At 52.1% G+C, this 20626-nt stretch overlaps 3 protein-coding genes across 3 annotated transcripts in view; 2 read left to right on the forward strand and 1 right to left on the reverse strand.

The window, feature by feature from the left end:
- The window catches only part of KPNA6 (karyopherin subunit alpha 6), a 387231-nt gene that overhangs the window by 13560 nt on the left and 353045 nt on the right, over nt 1-20626 (forward strand). The gene's annotated exons all lie outside the window — the stretch shown is intronic.
- The window catches only part of TMEM39B (transmembrane protein 39B), a 319933-nt gene that overhangs the window by 13560 nt on the left and 285747 nt on the right, over nt 1-20626 (forward strand). The gene's annotated exons all lie outside the window — the stretch shown is intronic.
- SPOCD1 (SPOC domain containing 1) overlaps nt 11100-20626 on the reverse strand; it is a 48170-nt gene continuing 38643 nt past the window's right edge. Inside the window, exons 8-15 of the mRNA XM_069068041.1 lie at nt 20382-20498; nt 16720-16845; nt 16162-16288; nt 15330-15510; nt 15020-15152; nt 14614-14703; nt 13667-13853; nt 11100-12355 (exon numbers count right to left, since the gene is read on the reverse strand). Of these exons, the coding sequence (XP_068924142.1) occupies nt 11388-12355; nt 13667-13853; nt 14614-14703; nt 15020-15152; nt 15330-15510; nt 16162-16288; nt 16720-16845; nt 20382-20498 (1929 nt within the window). The 3' untranslated portion in view covers nt 11100-11387. The remainder of the gene's footprint in view (nt 12356-13666; nt 13854-14613; nt 14704-15019; nt 15153-15329; nt 15511-16161; nt 16289-16719; nt 16846-20381; nt 20499-20626) is intronic.

Here is a 20626-nt window from a genome sequence, read left to right on the forward strand (position 1 = left end):
CCCCCCCCTAGAACTCCTTCCCCTCTCTCTCAGGGCCATCTCCATCAATTGTCCCTACTTCTGCCCTCTGGAGTCTATCCCTCAGACCATCAGATAGTGAAGGCTGGGTAATTCTGAGTCTCTGGATGAATCTGCTCCCTCACCTCAATCTAAAAGTATTATTGGAACTGAAATTGCTGGGGAGCTGAGAAGGATCCCAAAATGTTATCTCCTAAGCTGATTAAAGGTTGCTGCTAAGCCTCATGGCCTCCCTGCCATCCTCCTGGGATGGTTCTAGGGCCTTGCTGGCCCACACCTTCCCAGCTTCCATCAAACTCCCTACGAGTCAATGCAATGCAATGCCTACTATGTGCAAGGAAGCATGCTAGACATGGACATACAGTGAGAAAAAAATGGAATACTCCCCTCCCTCAAGGAGTTCACATTCTCCTAGAAGAGGCCTTTCCTGTCTACAGACTTCCAAATGAGCATCTCTGTTGGTAATGGGTTCTGGAAACTGAGGAGGAGAGCAATGAGTCCACTTCCCTCCATCCTCCCTCCACAGGCTCCCAGACCATTCCCCCATTACCTGCCAACAGACCTGCTTTCCAAAGTCATCCCCTCTCCCTATACAAGCGTCCATTTTCCAGAGCTTGTCATTTAGTTCGTCACAGGGACCCTGGGCTCTGACTGGTGAGAACTTACCCTGATTGTGCCTGGTCTCAGACCCTTCCCTCCCAACTCTGTCTCTGAGGACAGTAACCAAATCAATTCTACCCTGTAAGAACATGTCAATTGAGTCCCCTAGTATTCCAATCTCAGTTTTCTCTGACTTTCCTGACCAAAACATTCTCCCTTGGCCATCATTCCCCAGTGCATGTTGTCTTCCCCTATTAAAATGTAAGATATTTTATATCTGATATTTGAGGGCAGAAACTGTATTGTATTGTATTGTCTCTCCAGGTACAGTGCCTGGTACAATTGATAAGGATTCAATAAATGCTTTTCCGATCTCTGATCTTCCCAGAGCCAACTGAGTTCTCTGCATTTGAGGAAAAGAGATAACATGTTAGATGTCAGGGTAAATAACAATCAGAAAAGTTCTCAATAGGCTAAAGCCATGTCTAAACTGATGAAATTTAATAGGTATTAATGTAAAGCCCTCTGCTCAGGTTCAAAAAATCAACTGCACAAGCAAAAATCTGGAAAGATATAGCTAGACAGGAGTTTGTGTGAAAAAAGATGACCCTGGTGGGGTTAGTGGACTACAAGCTCCATATGAGTCCATGGTACGGTCTGGCCACCAAAGAAGCTAATGGGATCTTGGGCTGCATTAAGAAGGTGGGGTTTCCAGAACAAGGAGGTGACCCATCGTACCTCCATTCTGTGTGCCGGACAGACCACTTCTGGACTTTGGAGCTAGATAGGGGCACTACATTTTAGAGCAGTCATCAACAGTATGTGCCTGGAATGAGTAGGAGATTGGAAATCAAGTCACACAAAGATCGGTTGAAGGAATTAGGCCTGAAGAAAAGGGGGACATGACTTTGTTGTTCAGTCATTTTCAGTCTTGTCCTACTCTTCATGACCCCATTTGGGGTTTTCTTGGCGAAGATGCTGGAGTGTTTTCCTTCTCCAGCTCAGATGAGGAAACTGAGGCAAACAGGGTGAAGTGACTTGTTCAGAATCACACAGCTGGGAAGTGTCAGATTTGAACTCAAAAAGAAGAGTCTTCCTGACTTCAGGGCCTTGAACTCTGTCCACTGCACCATCTAGCTGCCATTTTGCTCTCTTCCAAGTATTCAAAGAGCTGACTTATGGAAAAGGGACTAAGCTCATTCCCTTTGACCTCAGAGGTAGAGCCAGGAGCAATGCAGGGGTGTGAGATGGAAGTGGGGTGCTCAAAGAGGAAAATTTAGGCTCTAGGTAAGAAAAAACTTCCTAAGAATCAATTGTCCAGCAATGGAATGGGAGATAGTGACTTCCCCATTGCCAGACATTATAAAGTCAAGCCAATAAGCATTATTAAACATTGTGCTAAATTTATATTATGTGAAGAAAGACCAAAAAAACCCCAAAACCCTGCCTTCAGGGAGCTCCTAGTCTAATGAGACAACACGCAAATAACTATGAATAAGCAATATATATTCAGGATAAGTTGGGGGTCATCTCAGAGAGAAAGCATTAGTACAAGGGAGGATGGGAAAGGCTGCGTGTAGAAGGTGGGATCTTAGCTGGGACAGGAGTGCAGAGGATACCAGGCATGGAGAAACAACATTGCCTGGGGTTGACAGTATCTCGTTCAAGTAACAGCTAAGGAAGCCGGTCCCTGGATGGAAGAGGATGTGGAGGGAAGTGAGGCCTGAGAAGCCTGAAAAGAGAGGAAGGGGCTTATAAAGAGCTTTAAAAGCCAAACAGAGGATTTCATAGTTGATCCTGGCAATAACAGGGAGCTACTGGAGTTTATTGAATGGCAGTGGGGGGGGGGGGGGGGTGAAGGTGACAGGGTCAGATCGGCACTTTAGGAGAGATATTATGAAGGCTAAGTTGACGGGATTTGGCAGGAGATTGGACATGGAGGGTGACAGTGGAGAGTTGAGGAAGAGGCCTGGATTCGCCAGGAGCCCTGTGACTGGGAGGAGAGCCAACCGTTTCATGATTGCTGTCTTAACAGCTTGACCAACTTGGGCACTTTCTTTGCCTTCTCAGACCAGGACTTGGACTGTGTCCTTTTCCCCCAAAGTGCCCTCTTCTCCTTGGGCCCCATTATTTGCCCTCTGATCACCAGCATCCCTATCCTGCTCTGTATCCAGGGGGAATAGTTGAACAATATTCTGACAACTCACTTTTGTTCAGTAGGCAACGGGATTAACCAAGGGAAGAGGAGGCCTTTAAGGTCAGCCACTTCTAGGTCTGTCCTGCTCCAAACGGACTTTCTCATTTGTTCCTAAATGAAGCCCAGCCAGCTGGAAGATCAGTTGCCCATCATCTTTAAGGGATGGGAAAAATATTGAATTGCCAGCAAGGTGGAACAGGGCTCTAGCCAAGGCCTCGAACAGGGGGCAGTAGCAGCAGTGGTATGACCTTGAGTGTGACTGGTCAGCTGCTTCACACTTATGGACTGGGCAGCAGCTGTCTATGGAATGGCGCAAAGGAAGCAGTTCATGTGGGAGTCGGTCAACAGTCAATAAACCTAGATAAAGTTCCTTCTATGCGCTGGACACAAAAGTTGTGGAAGAGGGGATTCCTGCCCAGTGATGGCAAGAGTTAAATGTCATTTGAGGTCCCAGTTTCCCAGCCTCAGAGTCTGTGGTCTTTAGCAGGTGTCTGCCTTCACCAAAGTCACTGCCAGCCCCAGTTCCATCTCGGCAGAGATAATGAAATGTCTCCAGGAATAAGCTCTTGGTAATCAGTGTGATGGAGACCGAAGCCCTGTAAGTTCCCCAACCTCTTCTGACTCCCAGCAATCCCAGGAGCACACAGATCTTCTTGGATGGGCCCAGACTATACACAGGAATGTCCTGAACCAAGGTAGACACAACCCCAGTCCTAGGAAGCAGTTTCACAGGGGCCCCGGGCCAGAAATGCATCCCATTCAGCATGGAGAACACCCTGCTGGAGCCTAACCTCCATCCCTTCTGGGACAGTGGAAAAGGACCTCCTTTTGGTGGGTCCTCAGATTGCCTCTCTCCTGTAAGATTCATGCCAATCTCATGTCTGGCATGTTTAAAAGTGGCATAAAGAGCATTGGAAAGTGCCCCTAGGCTGGCAGTCAGAAAACAGGTTCGAATAGTGGCTCTACTACTGGTCAGCTGGGTGGCCTGTGTGCACAGGTCACCTTCCCACTCAGGGACTCAGTTTTCTTATCTGTAAAATGAAAGGATTAAATAAGAAGATCTCTAAACTCCCTTCCAGTTCAGACTTTCTTCTATGTTTTGTGTCCTAAGGACATTTACAGATCTAAGGATGAGGGGTCTGTATGGGGAGTGGGAGTGGGGTGAAGGGGAATTGGGGGCAGAATTTGATGGAAGGACCCAAGTATCTAAGCCCAAAGCTCATACTCTTCCCCTTGAAATGGCTTCCCAGGCTCCTCCATTCCAGACACCTGGAATGCCCCCCATGACCTTGGACAGAGGGCAGGAGGGGAAGACTAAGAAGGGAGTTCTGGTGCCCCTTGTGTGTCCATAGGGCTCCAGAAAGACAGCCATGGCTGGAGGAGAAGGATCCTTGCTATGCTCACTTTAATACTGCAAAGAGCTGGGATTCCCTGGCTGGGAGCATGCCTTGTCACAGATCTTTACAGTGTAGTGGTGCCCTGGAATGAACGCTGGGCTTGGAGTCAGGGCCCGGGCCCAATCCAGGCTCAGACATGTAATGTCTGCATCCTTCTGGGCAATTCACTTCCCCTCTCTGGATCTCAGCTTCCTCAGCCATCAAATGAGGGGTGGGGGGCACTGAATTTGATGACCACTAAGGTCTAATCTCCCATCCTACCGTATCATCTTTCCATAATTTAGTAGGAGGCCTACGTGTTCCTCAGTAGAATAGAAGCTTCCTGAGGGCAGGGACGTCTCTTCTTTTTGGGGGCCCGTGTAACCCTAGCTTAGCACAATGCCTGACTCCCAAGAGTCACTTTGTAAATGCCTGCTAAATCATTTTATTGAATGCAGCCGCCATGTTGCTGTGAATGTGGGCGACCAGCTCCAGCCCATCCCCTGGTCCCTCCTTGAGGGCTTTCCAGACGATCAGGCATTACCAGGGCTTCTGCTCTACCAGAACAGGCTCCAGGAGCCCAGGGTCACCTCTGTGCTACAATGAGGCATGGAAGGAGGACTTCATGGAGGTCCCAGAGTGCTAATGATATGCAAATTAGCATGCAAATCAGCACAACTTTAACAGCTGATCAAATCACAGGCTCTCCAAGCTAGAAGAGGCCTCCGAGTGGATGCAATTCAATCTCCTTATGAGAGAGATGAGAGAAGAGAGGTCCAGAGAGGGACTTGCCCAAGGTCATTGGGCTGGGTAGGGGCAAAGTCTGGATTAGAACTCAGCACTTGGGTCTTGTAACCTAGGGCACTTTGGTTTATACACAGGGGTCCTTACCCCAGAGGTCTGTGAACTTGTTTGTTATTAAATAAATATTTTCATAAGTGTCTGTATTTCGGTATAGTTGAACTCAGGAAGACCTCAGACACTTACCAGCTGGCTGATCCTAGGCAAGTTACTTTAATATGTCTGGGCCTCAGTTCTCTTGTCTGTAAAACAAGGGAATTAGACTCAATGACCCATCAGATTGTTCCAATCCCAAACAGGTCCAAAAGGCTCCTCAATGCGTCTTTATGTCTTTTTGTATCCCTACCACTTAGCACAGGGTGCCTGGCTTAGGGTTGCTGAACAGTCATATCTCACTCTTCATGACCCCATTTGGGGTTTTCTTAGCAAAGATACTGGAGTGGTTCACCATTTCCTTCTCCAGTTTGTTTTACAGATAAGGAAACTGAGGCAAACAGGGTTAAGTGACTTTCCCAGGGTCACACAGCTGGTAAGTGTTTGAGGCTGGGTTTAAACTCATGAAGATGAATTCTGGGAGCTCTATTCACTGAACCACCTAGATGCCCACCAGACACATAGTAGGCACTTAATAGATATTTATTGACTAGCATCCTTTTCAGCTTTCAGTCTATGTCTCTATGGCTGGAAGCCTCAGAGAAGGTGGGCTTTAATCATGCAGCAGCTTTCCTGCAAGAGCTGCCTAGGGTTTAGTGGGAGAAGATCCCAAGAGATGGTAACTTGTCTGTCCTGTAGTGGAGGGTCCGAGCTGCAGATTGCACAGCCCAGATGTCTCCCCTTTGGTTCCCTGGCCCCCAGCAGCACCACTACCCCACCCTACCCCACCCACCCCTCTCACAGACCAGCCCTGCTGTGACAACCAATTAGCCCTCATTAGCCAGATCCTCCTCAAGCTAACGAGCTGAGCAAATATTTTCCCTGGGAGCTGCAGGGCCCAAGCAGCTGCAGTTAAGAAAAAGCTGCTTCAGTAACTGGGCCTAGAGTCCTGGTCTGGTGCCTAGAGACGCCAGGCTCTGCTCCTTTCACTGGTCTTCGGCATTCAGTCAATAAGCATTTATTAGACACCTACTATGTACCAGGTGCTGGGTGCTGGGGATACAAAAAAAGGCCAAAGACAGGTCCTGCCCCGGAAGAGCAGGGTATTAAGGAGGGCCTAGAACCTGGCTGAACTGGCAGGGCCAAGGGAGGAAGCTGTGGCCTGGAGTGACACCAAAGGCTGGGGCAGTCAGGGAAGAGAGGAATAGATGAGGATTTGTACGAGTAATAATAACAATCATTATTGTTGTTCAGTCATTTCAGTCATGTCTGACTCTCCATGACCCCATTTGGGCTTTTCTTGCAAAGATATTGGAGTGGTTCGCTTTTTCCTTCTCCAGCTCATTTTGCAGATGAGGAAACCAAGGCAAACAGGGTGAAGTGACTTGCCCAGGGTCACTCAGCTAGTGTCTGAGGCTGGATTTGAACTCAGGAAGATGAGTCTTCCTGACTCCAGACCTGGCACTCTATGCACAATGGTGCCCCTAACTGCCAATAATAATGATAACTGGCATGGACAGTGCACTCCAAGGTTTACAGAGTTGTTTTCATTTTTTATCTCACTTGATCTTAACAATATCTTTGTAAGCTCTTCTTACTCCCATTTTACAGGTGAGGGAGTGGAGGCAGAAAAGGTTAAAGTTGCCAGCAAGTGTCTAAAGCAAAATTTGAACTCAAGTCTTCCTGATTGTTGAATTCTTCAGGTGTGGCTTAGGTGGGGTCTTTGGGAGGCAGCTCATGTCAGCATTTGTGGGAGCATGTGGAATTCCCAGAGACAAAGCAGGCCTTAGCAAGGAAGCCTGTGAACCTATCTTATCAAATGAGATAATATTTGTAAAGTGCCTGGGTACATAGTAGGTGCTGAATAAATGCTTGTTCCCTCTCCCCCTATCTCTCCCCCTTCAGAAGCAATGAGACATAAACAGTACCAAGTTTGAAATTCTTTGAGAATCTGGATTCAAATTCTGACTCTTAAGCTTACTAGCTATGTTCACTTCTTTTTGGGTCTCCGTTTCCTTCTCTTGTAAAATGATAGGGCAGAGGTAGAATTCAGATGGCAGAGGGAGAGAAAGCATTTTACTCCAGTCCACCTACTCCGCAAAGCTCTAGAAATGCAGCACTGGCCTGAATTCTGATCAGGAAAGCCAAGACAAAGTCACAGTGAGGCATTTTTCTAGCCCACACAGTGAGGCATTTTTCTAGCCCAGAGTGGGTTAGGGAGACAGATGGAGAGGTCTGCAGTCAGATGCTAGGAAGGAGCTTGGCCAGAAGCACACAGTGGTGACAATGGGAAGCATTCTAGCACACCAGAGGAGGGAAAGGGGGCCAAGAAAGGCCATTCCAAGGGCAGGAAAAGATCTCAGGGGATTCCTGAGAAAGTGTTGGGTGCAGGAGCAGTGCCATCTGAACCTCTGTCACCCACCACCCAGTTCTAGGTCACCATTGTGATATATCTCTTGCTACAACCTGAGCAAGCAAGCCATAGCTCTCATCCCACTTAAATGTCCCAGACCAAAGGGAAACTGGCAGTTAGGTTGCTCTGAATCTGCAGAACCCCTCAGTGGTCTAATAGTAACTGAGTCCACCAGCAGTCTTCAAAACTCTCAATCAAGGATGACCCAACAGATTCTACCCTGGGCCAGGAACTTGCAGAGTTCAGATAAAGAGGTTGGTAAACAGACTTCCGCCTGGATCACACCATTTTGGGAGTGCTGAAAGCTTGTAGGCCTCCCTGGACTGGGCTGTGAAAGCCCTTGAAGGATACAAGAATACAGAAGCTCAAGCCATATATCCACATACCCACACCCCATCTCCCAGCCCTAATATAGTCTAAAGTCAAGGAGCAGGCTGGAAGAATGAGCAAACAAAACCAGATTCCAGTAATGAACTACTACCGTGTAAGACCTATCCCGAAAATAAGCCCTCCCCTTACTGTGTAAGATTCCTCTAAAATAAGCCCTCCCCCGAAAATAAGCCCTATTGAGATTGCTACTGTAGTGAAGGTGATCCCCTGCGCTACACGCTACAATGCGGTACCCTCTGTATGCACCAACCCCCCCACCGTAAAACGCACGCCGCGCTCCGAGCTGCATCCAATCAGAGCTGCAGCAGTGAGCGCGTCATCCTGTTCTTCCCCCGTGATTTGCTTATTGAATAAAGGTACATTTTTTTGTTCACATTTACCTGTTTATTAAAATTGCTGTCAATGTTCATTAAAATAAGCCCTCCCCTGAAAATAAGCCCTCTGGTGTTTTTCTGTCCAAAAAATTAATAAGACAGTGTCTTATTATCGGGGAAACACGGTATGGTGACAGGGAAGCTCAAGTCACAAACTCAGAATTAAACAATTATTCAAAAACAGCTACAAGCAAAACCTTCAAGAACAAGGTAGATTGGACACAAGCCCAGCAAGAATTCCTAGAAGAATTAAAACAAGAGAACAAAAAGGGGGGAGGGGAAATTTTAGAAACCAATTGAGAATAATAGAGGGAAAATTGAGAACTAGAGAAGAAAGATATAAAAATATAATTAATAGCTAGGAAAAAGGCATGACAGCTTGTTGAAGAAAATACCTCCTTAAAAATTAGAACTGGCCAGTTAGAAGCTAATGACTCCATGCGTCCTCCAGAAATGATCAAATGCATGAGCTGAACTGGAATGTAAGTTCCCTTGGAATGGGGATTGCTGCATTCTTTGCAATGGGGTTTCCAATGCTAGTCCAATACCTGGCACATAGTAGCTCCTTAATAAATGCTTGATCAATTGGACTTAATGATCACTAAGCTCTGAACCTATCACTGCCATGGAGGAAAGCAGGGAATATTTAATAACAATAGCATACATTTCTATAGTCTTTTAAGGTTTTCTGAGTGCTTTTCTTGTAGTAACTCTATGAGGTAGGCAATGCTAGAATTATTATCCTCCCCCTTCTGCAGATGAGGAAACTGAGGCTCAGAGATTTGCCCAAGGTCACATAGCTAATAAGTGTCAGAGTGGGGGCTCCTGAGATAGTTAATACTGTCCTGACCCAGGCCATATCAGTGGGATAGAAGCCCTGAATGAAGTGTCCTGAGGGGACGCCAGCAGTCCTGGATTGATGGGGCCTAGCAAAGCGTCTCCCCACCCCTCACCTTCCACGTACGGCCAACCTCTAGCTCTATTGGGGGCTGCCAGGAGCAGTGAGTAACGAGAAGCAGATTCTCAGAGCACTGGGGTCAGCTCTCCCGGTATGAGCTAGGTGTCCTTACCACCCTTGAGCAACAATGCCAGTCTGCTGCCCCATGTTTGGGCCCCAGGAGCAGTCAGACGTCCCAGGGCACTGGTGACGATCAAGGGCCCCATCATCACTGCAGGCCCTGCCCCACAACTTTGCAGGGAGAAGTGGAAGGAGCGACGATTTAGAGGCAGAAGAGCTGGGTTCGAGTTTTGGCTCTGTCCGCTTAGCTAGCTGTGTGACCTTGGGCAAGTAAACTTCTTTCTCTGGTTCTCAGTTTTGCTGTCCTGTGAAACGAAGGGGATGATGTTTGTAGAGGGCTTGCTCTTTCCAGTTATCTTTCCCTGGGGTTCTGTGCCCTGCACCACTGACCACTGCCTTGGTCTCCTCTCCTGGTTCTCGGGACTTCTTTCTCCTCCAAACCCACAGGTACCTTCTTCTCTTGGCTCCCTCATCTTCCCCCTTGGCAGCTTGTCTTGCACCATTCTTTATTTGTGCTTGCATTTCTATTCCAAGCTCTTGGTACGCAGTGAGAGTTTAATAAAGCTTGTTGCCTTGACTGGTCATTGAGGGCTCTCTGACTCCTGGCTGGAGCTAGGGTCACTCTTCCCCACCCTGCAGGGAGTGCCCCAGCTGACAGTCTGGGGCCAGTTACCTGCTTCAGAGACAGGCATGGGTATCCTCCATGAACTGCAGAGATAGTCATGGAAGTACCATGAGTTCAGAGGGCCACAGGTTTGGAACCGTAAGGGACCTCGGAGCCCCATTTTACAGATGCGGAAACTCAGGTCCAGAGAAGTGATTTGCTCAAGGTGGCACATGCCTGTGGCATGATTTGAACCCAGGGTCTCCCACTCCAAGTCCAGCGTTCACTCCACTGCCCTGGGCTTGCCCCCTCTGTGTCTCTCGGATCCCCTGGCGGATCCAGGTACAGGTTCCTGTCTATCGGCAGTGGGGTGGGGGAGGATGCTGGCTCAAGCATCCCATGCGTTTGTGCTTGGCGCAATCGTGTCACGTGCATGTGGCCCAGAGTGCCCGCTCCCCCCGGAGCCAAGGATGCAGGACCAGCCAGGGTCATTTCCCCCCTCCCCAACTCCCATCACACACACACACACACTGCTCAGGCTAGGGAAGGGGTGTCCATACCCAGGCTGGGGACGCCCCCTGCTGCCAGTGACAGAACAGGAACAGCTGCCCATCCTCTGGCACAGCCCCCACCCTGCTCCCCTTGGTCCCCTGGGAGCAGGGGGGTCTCTCTCCACCTCACCCCTCCCAGTCTTGGTCCTGCTCCTCCCCCACACCCAGAATTGGCGGGGTCCCAAAGCTGCCTGTGCACAGACCCAGAATGGGAGGGAGGCAAGGTGGGGCTGGGGGTGAAGGGGATGAGTGTTTGTGGACATCCCTGGCTGCCTGTCTCCCCCTAGCCACCAGCCCCCTCGGCTGGGCCCCTTCCCAGAAGCCCCAAGCTTCCTCTACGGGCCATCTGGACATTCCATTTCCCCCAAGGGTCCTTTGCCCCAGCTGTTGCCCACCAGCCTCCCCTACCCCTCTGCCAGGCAGCTCCCTTCTTACCTCTACTCCTTGAAGCCTCCTCTTTCAAGATTGCTCCAGGGTCACCCCCCCCACCCCTTTCATGAATGGCCTCTTTGAGTCCCCAGTGGCCCCCACCCCCGCCCCAGGGCCTGACACAGAGCAGGTGGACCCACAAACCCATCTGGGTATGGACATCTGAGGCCAGGCTCCCAGGCCACCCCCCAACCTGTGCACAGAGACCCCAGCCATGGGATAGGAGACACCGAAAGAAAGGCTTGTGGATGCTTTTTATTAAACCCTGAACAAAAACAAGCAGAACAGGAAATGCCAACATGTGGGCGCTGGTGCCCACCCCCTGGACACTCTGGCCTAGAAAGAGATTCAAGCCTCACTTGGGGGATAGGGGAAGGCACAGCCCCCTCCCAGCTCCAGATGCCACCAAGGGCCTGACTGTATCCCTTAAGGGACCCTGAGGGGCCTGAGCCCATCATACCTAGGAGAAGGACAATGGGGACCTGGAACCCCATGGGCACAAAGGATCCCTTTAGGGGAGTGTTCAATAGTCAGGAGGTGGTTGGTCAGATCCACAAAAGGGAGCCAGGAAGAGAGGAGGTGGTGGGCACTCCTGGTTCTCTGCCTCACCACCTGGATGCTCTGGCCCCACTGGCCCTGGGGGCCCTGCAGCCCCAGGCTCAGGAAGGGAGGGGTCTGGTGCAGACATCTGCAAGGAGGCCTGCAGCTGATTATTCATCTTCACCAGGCTCTCCAGGTGCTGGATGAGGGACAGGGCTTCCCCGGCAGGAAGGAGGGGTGTGTGAGTGGGAGGGCACATGGCACCAGCAGAGGTATGAGAACAGGTGGTGGTAGCATGGTCAGGATAGGTGTGGTAACAGTCGGCAGGAGAAGGGTGGGAGAGCAGGTTTGGGGCTGGGGCCAGAGCCACTGCCGGGGGGCTGCCAAAGTGGAACAAGCCGGCCAGTTGGAGGAGGCTGAGGGCCCCCAGCTCGGGGTGCAGTGGTGCACTGAGAGGCAGCAGCCCAGGGCCCACATCATCCACCAATGGCTGGGTTCGCTGACCCTGAATCTTTGCACTGGTGCTGAGCTGACCCCAGTCAGGTATGGAGTCTGTGGGGGCCAGGCTGCCCAGGGGGCAGGAGCCATCGGGTCCTGGGGCCAAAGCTTCCTGCTGGCAGCAGAAAGGGAGGCCGTAGGGTCTCCTCCCTCCATCAGGCTGCTCCTGCTCCACATGCCCGGCCACCTCTTCTAAGAGATGAGCTGAAACACCTTCCCAGGCTGAGGGACCCTCCAGGCTGGCCCCAGGGGCCCAGGAGGGCCCAGGTTTGGAAAGCTGACCCGACCTCCCAAGCCCTGGGGAGTAGCACTTTGTCTCCACCGGCTCCTTGAAGGTGACTGTCTTGCGTTTCTTCTCCTGCAGGGGGCTGGCCCCGTTTAGCCGGGAATTGCCTGGTGGTGCCTTGGGCAGGATCAAACCCAGCACTAGGCTGCTGTGAGTGACTTCCAGGCCTGGGGGGACACGCAGGGTGAGAGAGGGAGGGGACCCTGAAATGATGGCCCCCTGGGCCAACCCTTGAAAACTCCAGCAGAAAACAGGGAGCAAAGCTGCAACTAGAAATTCTTGTTAACCAGGTTCTAAGCTCCTTTGTTTCTGCACTGCTGGGCCAAGTGCTATAGGAAATTTCCAAGTTCAGTGCCCTCTGACAGAACCCCAGTTGCCTCACTGTAGTTATGGCCCTGCCTGAGGTCAGATGGACTGAGTATATTCAAACATTCAAAACCAGTGATAACATTCCCAGGGTCACAGAATGTCAGAGATGGAAAAGACCTGAGGCCACTTATCCCATGGAACAGAACACCTCTATATAAGGACATCCCTAATTAACTACTGCCTTGTATCAATCCAACCCCCTCTAAATCATCCTCCCCCCAGCGGCCAAAGCAACGGCCCAGAAGTGCAGGGCTGACCAGTGGCTGCCTTTTGTCTGTAGGCCACAGAAAGGCTTATAAGGCTGGAAGGGGCCTTAGGAGAGCATTGACTCTCTCATTTTACAGATAAGGAAATGAGGCAACCACAGTTAACACAGCTAAGGGGAGGTGAGATTGCCTCTCTGGTCACACTCAATTCAAATCCAGAGCCTTAGTACCTGGTCCAAAGCACCTGTTTTCCAGTCAGAGGGCCTGGCTTCAAACACGGCCCCCCGGGATATCCACCTGTATGACCTTGGACAGTTCCATTTCCCCATTTATGAAATGAAGAGTTGGGCCTCAGTGGCCTTGGAGACCCCTCCTAGGTTTGTTCTATGACTGATCCAGCCTCTGTCTGAGGACCTCCAGAGAAGTCCTTCACTTCCAAACGGTTCCATCCTGTCTCTCTCAAATGTCTACCCACTGGTCCCTGGTGCCAAGCAAAACAAAGCTAGTCCCTGTCTGCAGACACACAGAGACTGTTTCTGTGTCTCCCCTGCCCCTAAATCGTCTCTTTTCTGAAAGCTAAACATTCCTAGGTCCTGCAACTCTTCTTTGTGAGGCAGGCATGGCTTTGGGCCCCCTCTCCATCTTCCTCCCTCTCCTCTGCATGTAGCCCAGCTGCTCAATGTCCACCCTGGAATGGGATGCTAAGAATGGAGCCCAAGAGACCAGGGCAGAACACTCATCCTGACCATTATTAAAGGCCAGACTGGCTGAACTGGCCGGCTAAGACCCCCAGCTCTTTTTCACCAGAGCTGGTCTCCCTCCAGGCCACCCCCACCCTGCCCTTGAGCAGGCACCTTGTTTGACCACACGTTCCATTCAGACCTCTTCACTGGCCGGCCATACCTGGGCCTCCCAGAGGGCGGAGCTTGGGGGGCACAGGCTGGAAAGCTGGCAGGGGCACCAGGAACATGTCCAGGTGCTCACTAGCCACCATGCCATAGCGTTGCTTGTTGTTGAGGTAGGAGTAGAGCATGTTGTAATTCTGGGCATCTTGGGCCCCACGCGGGCACAGGCGGACCACGCTGACGTCCTAGGGGAGGCAGCGGAAAGCATGAGACAGAGAATGAGCAGGGGGAGGGGCAGGAGGAAGAAAGGAAGGAGTCTCTGAGCTGATCTCCCCCCTCCCAGCTCTCTTCTCCAATTCATTTTTTCACGGGCTGCTTGAGTAATCCTCTTAATGAATAGCACTGAGCCTGTCACCATGCAACTCTAAAACCTTCCATTGTCTACCCAAAAAAGGATAAACTTTGGATCTTGGCATTCAAGGCCCACCACAATCTGGCTCCAACTTACTTTTCCAGCTTTATCTCACACCGCTGACCTCTGCGTCCCAGCCAAGCTCAAGCACTCTCCATCCCACGCTCTCATCCTGCCCTCTCTCCCATCTGGGCCCTTCCTTTAAGCCAGCTCCCATGCCTGGAATGGACTCTGATCCAAGTCTCTGTCTGCTCAAGTCCTTCCCTCTCTGAAAGCTTCAGTCCAGGGCCCCCTCATCCCCAAAGGCTCCCCAGGAACATCTCCCCATGCCCCACAGGGTGAAAAGGAATTTTTCCTCCCCCAAGAGCTCCCAGCAAGTTGCCTGCACTGCTCATTCCCTGTCCCTTGTATCCCAGGCCCTTCTGTCTTTTCTGCCAGGCCTGAACACACGGCAAGCACTGAATAATGTTTGATGGATGAGGAAAGGGCTAAGAAGCTTGCATCAGCCAGCCTGCTCTGGGCAGGAAGGGGGTAGCCTTGGGGGGCACTCAGAGATAGACTGGGGTGATGGGCTAGCCTTAGTTTCCCAGTACCTTGGCTTCAGATGGCTGGATGCTGTCCAAATAATCCCAGACGGTTTCGGGGAGAACACAGCCTGAGGAGCGGATCACCTTGGGCAAAGCCTACAAGGGGTAAATGGGTTAGCTTGGTGGGGGTGGTGACCAGCTTCAGGGGAGTAAGACTGAGGAAAAGCAAGTAAAGAGGAACCTTATGGTTGAGTCCCTAGGGCTGTTCACGGAGACCTGGGACCAATCCCATGGTGTAGACCAGTGGGGGTACACCCAGACCTCCACAGGGAGAAGCGAATAGCAATAAGGAAGAAGGGAAAAGGAAAGAAAAGATGGGGGCAGGGGGCGTGGAAAAAAGAAGTGAGGAAAGAAGACAGGCATAAGACAGAGAGGGAAAAAGAGGAGAAGGGAGGGAAGTCTTGGAGGTTACCTGAATAAGCTGGCTACTGTAGCCATGAACCAGAAAGGCTTTCGTGGCGAATCTCTTGATGGAGAACATTTCCATGGCACCTTCCCACAATGACTGACCCTGCAAAGCCTTAGGCTTCGGAGTCAGCTCAGCCCTGGCATGGACAGAGCAGAACAGAATCTGGTGGGCCAACCCAACTTCCCTCCATTCCCTCCTTCCTAGCTGGCCTCTCTCGCCCTAGAAGAATGCTTGTGGGTCCCTCTGCCTCCATCTGAGCATCTCAAAGCTGCCCTGCCTAACCTCCCAAGCCCTTCCCACTCCCACCCCAGACCTGTCCTGGGGCTGGGGCTGAGTGCCAGTCCTGCTTTTGGGCATCCCTGGTAGTGGGGTGTCTACTCGAGGCAAGGAAACAGGGCCAGGGAGTCTCTGTGGGGTGCTGGTGACTCTGCTCCTGAAGGGGGCGGTGCTCCTGGGTGCATTGAAGCCTCTGCCTCCTCGAGGGGCCTCCCAGCCTGTAAAGTGCAGACACAGGGTTTGGGATGTGGGCAGAGGAGCTGAGGCTGCTCTGAAGGAGGAGAGGAGAGAATGCCAAAGCTATTCCCTGGCCTCTCCTGCGGCACTGAACAGGGTCTGCAGCTGGGCTCACAGGCTCCCCCCCGGGGGCTGATATGACAACAGAAGTGGGGACTGAGGGCGGTTTAGAAGAGCAACCATTCTCAGGGCCAGCTGAGGAGTATCACCCTCCAAAGGCCCAGGGAGACTCAAGCAATGGCTGGCTCCCTAACCTCAGAGCCCCCCAGCTCCTCCCTGGACGCTCTCCCCTGCTCCCCTCCTTCCAGCCCTCTTCTTCCACGTCCTTCCTCTGCCCCCTCCAGTTTCTCTTTGCCCTCTTCTGTTCCCAAATTGCTTTTCAACCCATTTTTCCCTCCTCATCTGTCACCTTCCACCTGTCACCCCAGACCCTTTCCTCTTTCTGTCCCCTTCCACTGCCCCCTTCTTCCATCTTCCGTCCTCTTCCACTCCTTCCCCCCTCTTGCTGCCCTTTTCTCCCATTCCATGTCCACTAGGCCCAGGCTCCCCCCACACCCAACCTCCTCCCTCCTGGCCTGAACCATGTCCTGTGTCCACACTTAACGACCCCCTCCACCAGGCTCTGCTCCCACCCATGCAGACTCGGCAGTCAGGGTCCAGGAAATGGCTGTCATGCTGCTCCGTGGTGTCCCGCCCAGACTGGGATTCAGCTGCCCCAGGCTGGGGGCGCAGGCTTAAGTCCTGACGGGAGGCCGGCTCCTGGGGGACAGAGGGTGGGGAGACCAGGAATGTTGCCCACCGTCCCAGAGGAGAATTTCTGAAACATTATTTCATTCTCTCGCTCAGCTCCTTCCACAGCCCTAATCTGCTTCTGCCCTGTCTTCCCATTACCCTCTTCTAGGACTTAAACACCATCTTATATGATACCTTCATTGGACAGAGGAGGAAAGTGTGACCCAGAGACCTGCCTGAGATGACATAGGAAGGATATAGCAAAGACAGAACAAGCCCCGGACCTGTGACTGTCGGTCTGGCGCCAGGGCTGGGAACTGCTCACTGACCCCCGGTGGCTAGCCTCTGCCCACTGGCCCTCCTTTGGGCCCAGCACGAAGGTGCAGGTATGGGGGGCTGACAGCAGAGAGGAGGGCCTGGAGCGTGGGAGCAGTCTGGAAGCACCGCCAATCACTCACAGTCAAATCTTCCAAGGTGAGGGTCTGGTCCACATCTGGATGGATTTCAATCTCCCCTTTGTGGGTCAGTTTGGTGACCCGGTAGCTTGGAGCCTCTCTCTGCTGCTTCTCAATGATCTCCAAGCCCTGGAACAGTAGAGAAGGCCCAGGTCTGATGGGGTCTTACTGACCGGCCTCCCCTACTGCCTGCGAGCCCCTCTGCCCGCCCCCCCCCAGCTCCAAGGTTGCCCCTCCCCCTAGGATGGCAGCCCCAAGAGCCTCCTCTCAGCCTGTGAAATCCAGCTCTACCTCCTCCAGGAAGACTGCCTTGACCTAGCCCTCTGCTGAGTCTACTTTCCTCCCTCCCACTGCCTGGAGCCCTCATCCAGTCTGTCAGGCATTGGCCTCTATTGGTCTCACTGTGGGCGACTCGTCACTCCTCTGTCTGCCACATACATCCCCTCCTCTCCCTTTGCAGAACTTGCCCTGTGCCAGGCAGGGTAGCTAAGTGTCTGCTGCACAGCTCTTGACTGAGGGCCTCAGCAGGACCTGATGATTGGTGGGGGTGAGGGGCAGCTGCAGGGCATACTCCAGCCCCACTGCACAGGCTGCCCAGCTGTCTGACCTTGGGGGCTCATTGCTCCTAGAATCATTTCACATTCCTCATCTATGAAATGGGACCATTGGAAGGAAATGCTTCCTATGCCTCAAAGCTACAGAAGTGGGGGGGTTGCTTTGGCTGCTGATCCTCCTTGTACTGCCCCCCAGGCTGTGTGGGGGTGCAGGGGTGACCTTGATGTGTTCAAAGCCATTCGTGGGAACCCAAGCTTCTGTGGCTCCTGCGAAGCTGAAAAGGCTCAGCAGTTCAGGGATGGACAGTGGGGCTCCTGCCATCTCCCCCCTGTAGAGGCAGATCTCCAGAGCTGTGGTGTCTCTGGAGGAATGATGTTTCTCAGCCACAGAAACCCAGGAAGACTGTTTTATCAGGAGAAGGTGATAAGAAGTGAGGGGGGGCAACCACCCCCACAGAGAGCAGGAGCCACCTGGAGGGGTCCAATAAGAGGCTGGTGTGCTAGACAGAGGATCTGGTCAGGTACCTGGGCCCATGGGATCCCACGGCTTCTGGCCCTTCTGTACAGAGAGGAGCCTGACCCATGGGTCTGGACATGCAACACAGGCAGCTCGCAGGGAGGCACACAGCCAAGGTCAGAGAGGCTCAGAGGTAGATGGAGGAGGGGAGCCTGAGTTAGGCCTTGGGAGCAAAGAATTTCAACATGGACTTTTGGTGGCAGGGTGGGAGGCAGGAGGCAGGAGGCAGAGGAGCACATTCTAGGTTGAAGGCAGGACAAATGCAATGCAATTTGAATAAAGTGGAGAGGGTGCCTAAGGCTGCAAAGGAGACCTTGATGCCACACCAGGATTTTGGACTTTTTTTTTTGGAGGGGGGAGGGCAGAACAATTGGGGTTAAGTGACTTGCCCAAGCTCACACGGCTAGTAAGTGTTAAGTGTCTGAGGCTGGATTGGAGCTCAGGTCCTTCTGACTCCAGGGATGGTGCTCTCTATTCACTAAGCCACCTACCCACCCCAAATTTGGACTTCTCTCAGTAGGTGATGAAAGGTGCTGAGTAGAAGTTGGACATACTCAAAGCTGAGCTAAAGAAAGATTATCGGGACAGATTACAGTGTCAAGGATAGATTCAGGGAGATGAGAGAAGTCAGGTGGCACAATGGAGAAGGTGCTGAACTTGGGGTCAGAAACACCAATGTTTAAATTCTGCTTCGGATGTTACTGAGTGACCCTGGAAGTCACTTACCTCTGTTGGCCTCAAGTTTCCTCAACTATATAATGAAAAGGTTGGCCAGCTGAGAGGAGATGGGAGAGGGGGTTGGACTAGGTGGGGGCAGAGGGATGGAGAGAAGGGAATGAATCTGAGACATGTTTTGGAATGTGGGAAAATTGGCACCTAGCTGGGGGGGGGGGTAGGGATGGGGAGGAAAGGGAGGAGGACTGAACAACTGAGCGCTCAAAGCTGGGGGAGTGGGAGGGAAATGGTACCACCAACAAACACGGGGAACTAAGGAATGGGGGTAGGGTTAGGGTGGGGGGGACGATGACGAATTCAGTTTTAAACATATTGAATTTGAAGTGTGGGCAGCAAAGCTCCGATTCAATCTATCCAAAGCAAGAGTGGGCGGGGGGCTGGCAGGAGATGATCACATTTTCAGTAGAGTGCAGGCACTCAGAATTCTGCCGGAGCCACGATGGGGAGGGGGCCGGACCACATGCCAAGTGAGGATCAGCTGAAGGAACTCAATGTATGTAGCCTGGAGAGGAGTGAAGACTTGGGGGGAGGGCACCCAGAGAGCTCAAAGTCTCCAAGTATCTGTAGGGCTGTGTGTTGCAATGGGATTAGGTTTGTCCTGTTTGGAGAGCGGAAGGGGAGGAATGGGGGGAAGTGGTGGAGAAGTGGGTTTCAGCTTGATGTAAGGAACAACTTCCTAACTAGAGCTGCCTAAAAAATGGAATGGATTGTTTGGTGAGGTAGTGAGCCCCCTGTCATCAGAGGTGTCCAAGAAAGGGTTAAATGACCTTTCACTAGGAATGTTGCACAAGAGAGTCCTGCTCAGGTATAGACTGGATCGGTGGCCTCTTGGGTTTTTTCCAAGTCAGATTCTAGTATTTTATAAATGAATGAATATCTTAACAGTCTTGGTGACCTAGCTGACCAGTCTCCCCAGGAGAAGTCACTGTCTCTATTCTGTGCTCTCTGGCTTCCTGACTGCTCGAGGGAGATCTTAAAGCTCAGTGATGATGACCTTCATCCACAATGCAAGGCCTCTTAAAGACTCTGGGATTGATTGCACGCCTTGGGAGACACTGGCACAGGACTGCTCGGCATGGTGTGCCCTCCCTGAGAAGGCTCTGTGCTCTGCGAGCAGGGCAGAAGGGAGGTAGCTCAAAGGATTTAGAGAAGCCACCCCAAACGTTCTGACCTGTGGGAGAGCATACCGAGTTCACGTTGGTCTGATCAGCCACAGTCCCACACACTGCAACTTGACTCTAACATAGTGATGTCATGTTGGCCCTCGAACGAAGGACCACAATCTACCAGCCATTAGGTGTCCAGCACTTGGGAGGCCATGGGGGTATGCAGAGGGACAGCCTAGATGTGAGGACCAGCCTCTAAGAAACCAGACCCTGGTTTTGCCCCCTGGTTGCAGGAATCAATTAGTTGCCCAATTACAATAACCACAGGCATTTCTAAAGCACTTGAGGACTTCTAAGTCATCTTCCTTCTAAAGCAGAGGTCAGAGTGGGGCCAGATTTGAGCCCTGGCTCCCCTCAAACCCGACACAGTAGAGCTAGCAGTGACAGAGCCAGATCAGAGCCGAGGCCGAGGACATAGGGGCTGCATCTTCTCCCTGTGGTTCTCTGTCTCCTGGTTTTCTGCCTGCAGCCTAATTTATTTTGGGCTCAGGGCCTCTAGGGCCCTTGTGACTGCAGGGCCTCGTAACTCCCTGCTCAAAGACAGGAAGATGCTGCCCCCGCCCACCATGTCTTGGCTCCTCCCCCTGACAGGATGCCTTTCTCGGCCTCCCAGCTCTCCATCACTTTGGCCCTCCTCCAGCCCCCTGTCTCCCTCTCCCCACCTCCACCTGCTGGGCCAGCCCCATCACTCACATGCTTCACCTCTCGGTCCCGCCACTCAGCCAGCTCCTGGGAAGCCAGCTCGGTCGCACTCATTCGAACCAGGCCCTGCGGGGTGATGTCTCCACGTATCACCTGGAGGAACAGGTCCTGCAAGCACCAAAGGCCACAATAGGCTGACCTGCCCCAGAGTGCACAGTATTCTCATCCCCCCTGAGAAATCACAAAGGGAGGAGCCATGGCTGGAACTTGCCCAAGGTCACACAACCTCTCCTCCC

The sequence above is a fragment of the Petaurus breviceps genome, unplaced genomic scaffold, assembly GCF_028583685.1.
Source record: "Petaurus breviceps papuanus isolate PSGF00001 unplaced genomic scaffold, PetGlider_PUasm1.0 90760, whole genome shotgun sequence".
Lineage (NCBI taxonomy): Eukaryota > Metazoa > Chordata > Mammalia > Diprotodontia > Petauridae > Petaurus > Petaurus breviceps.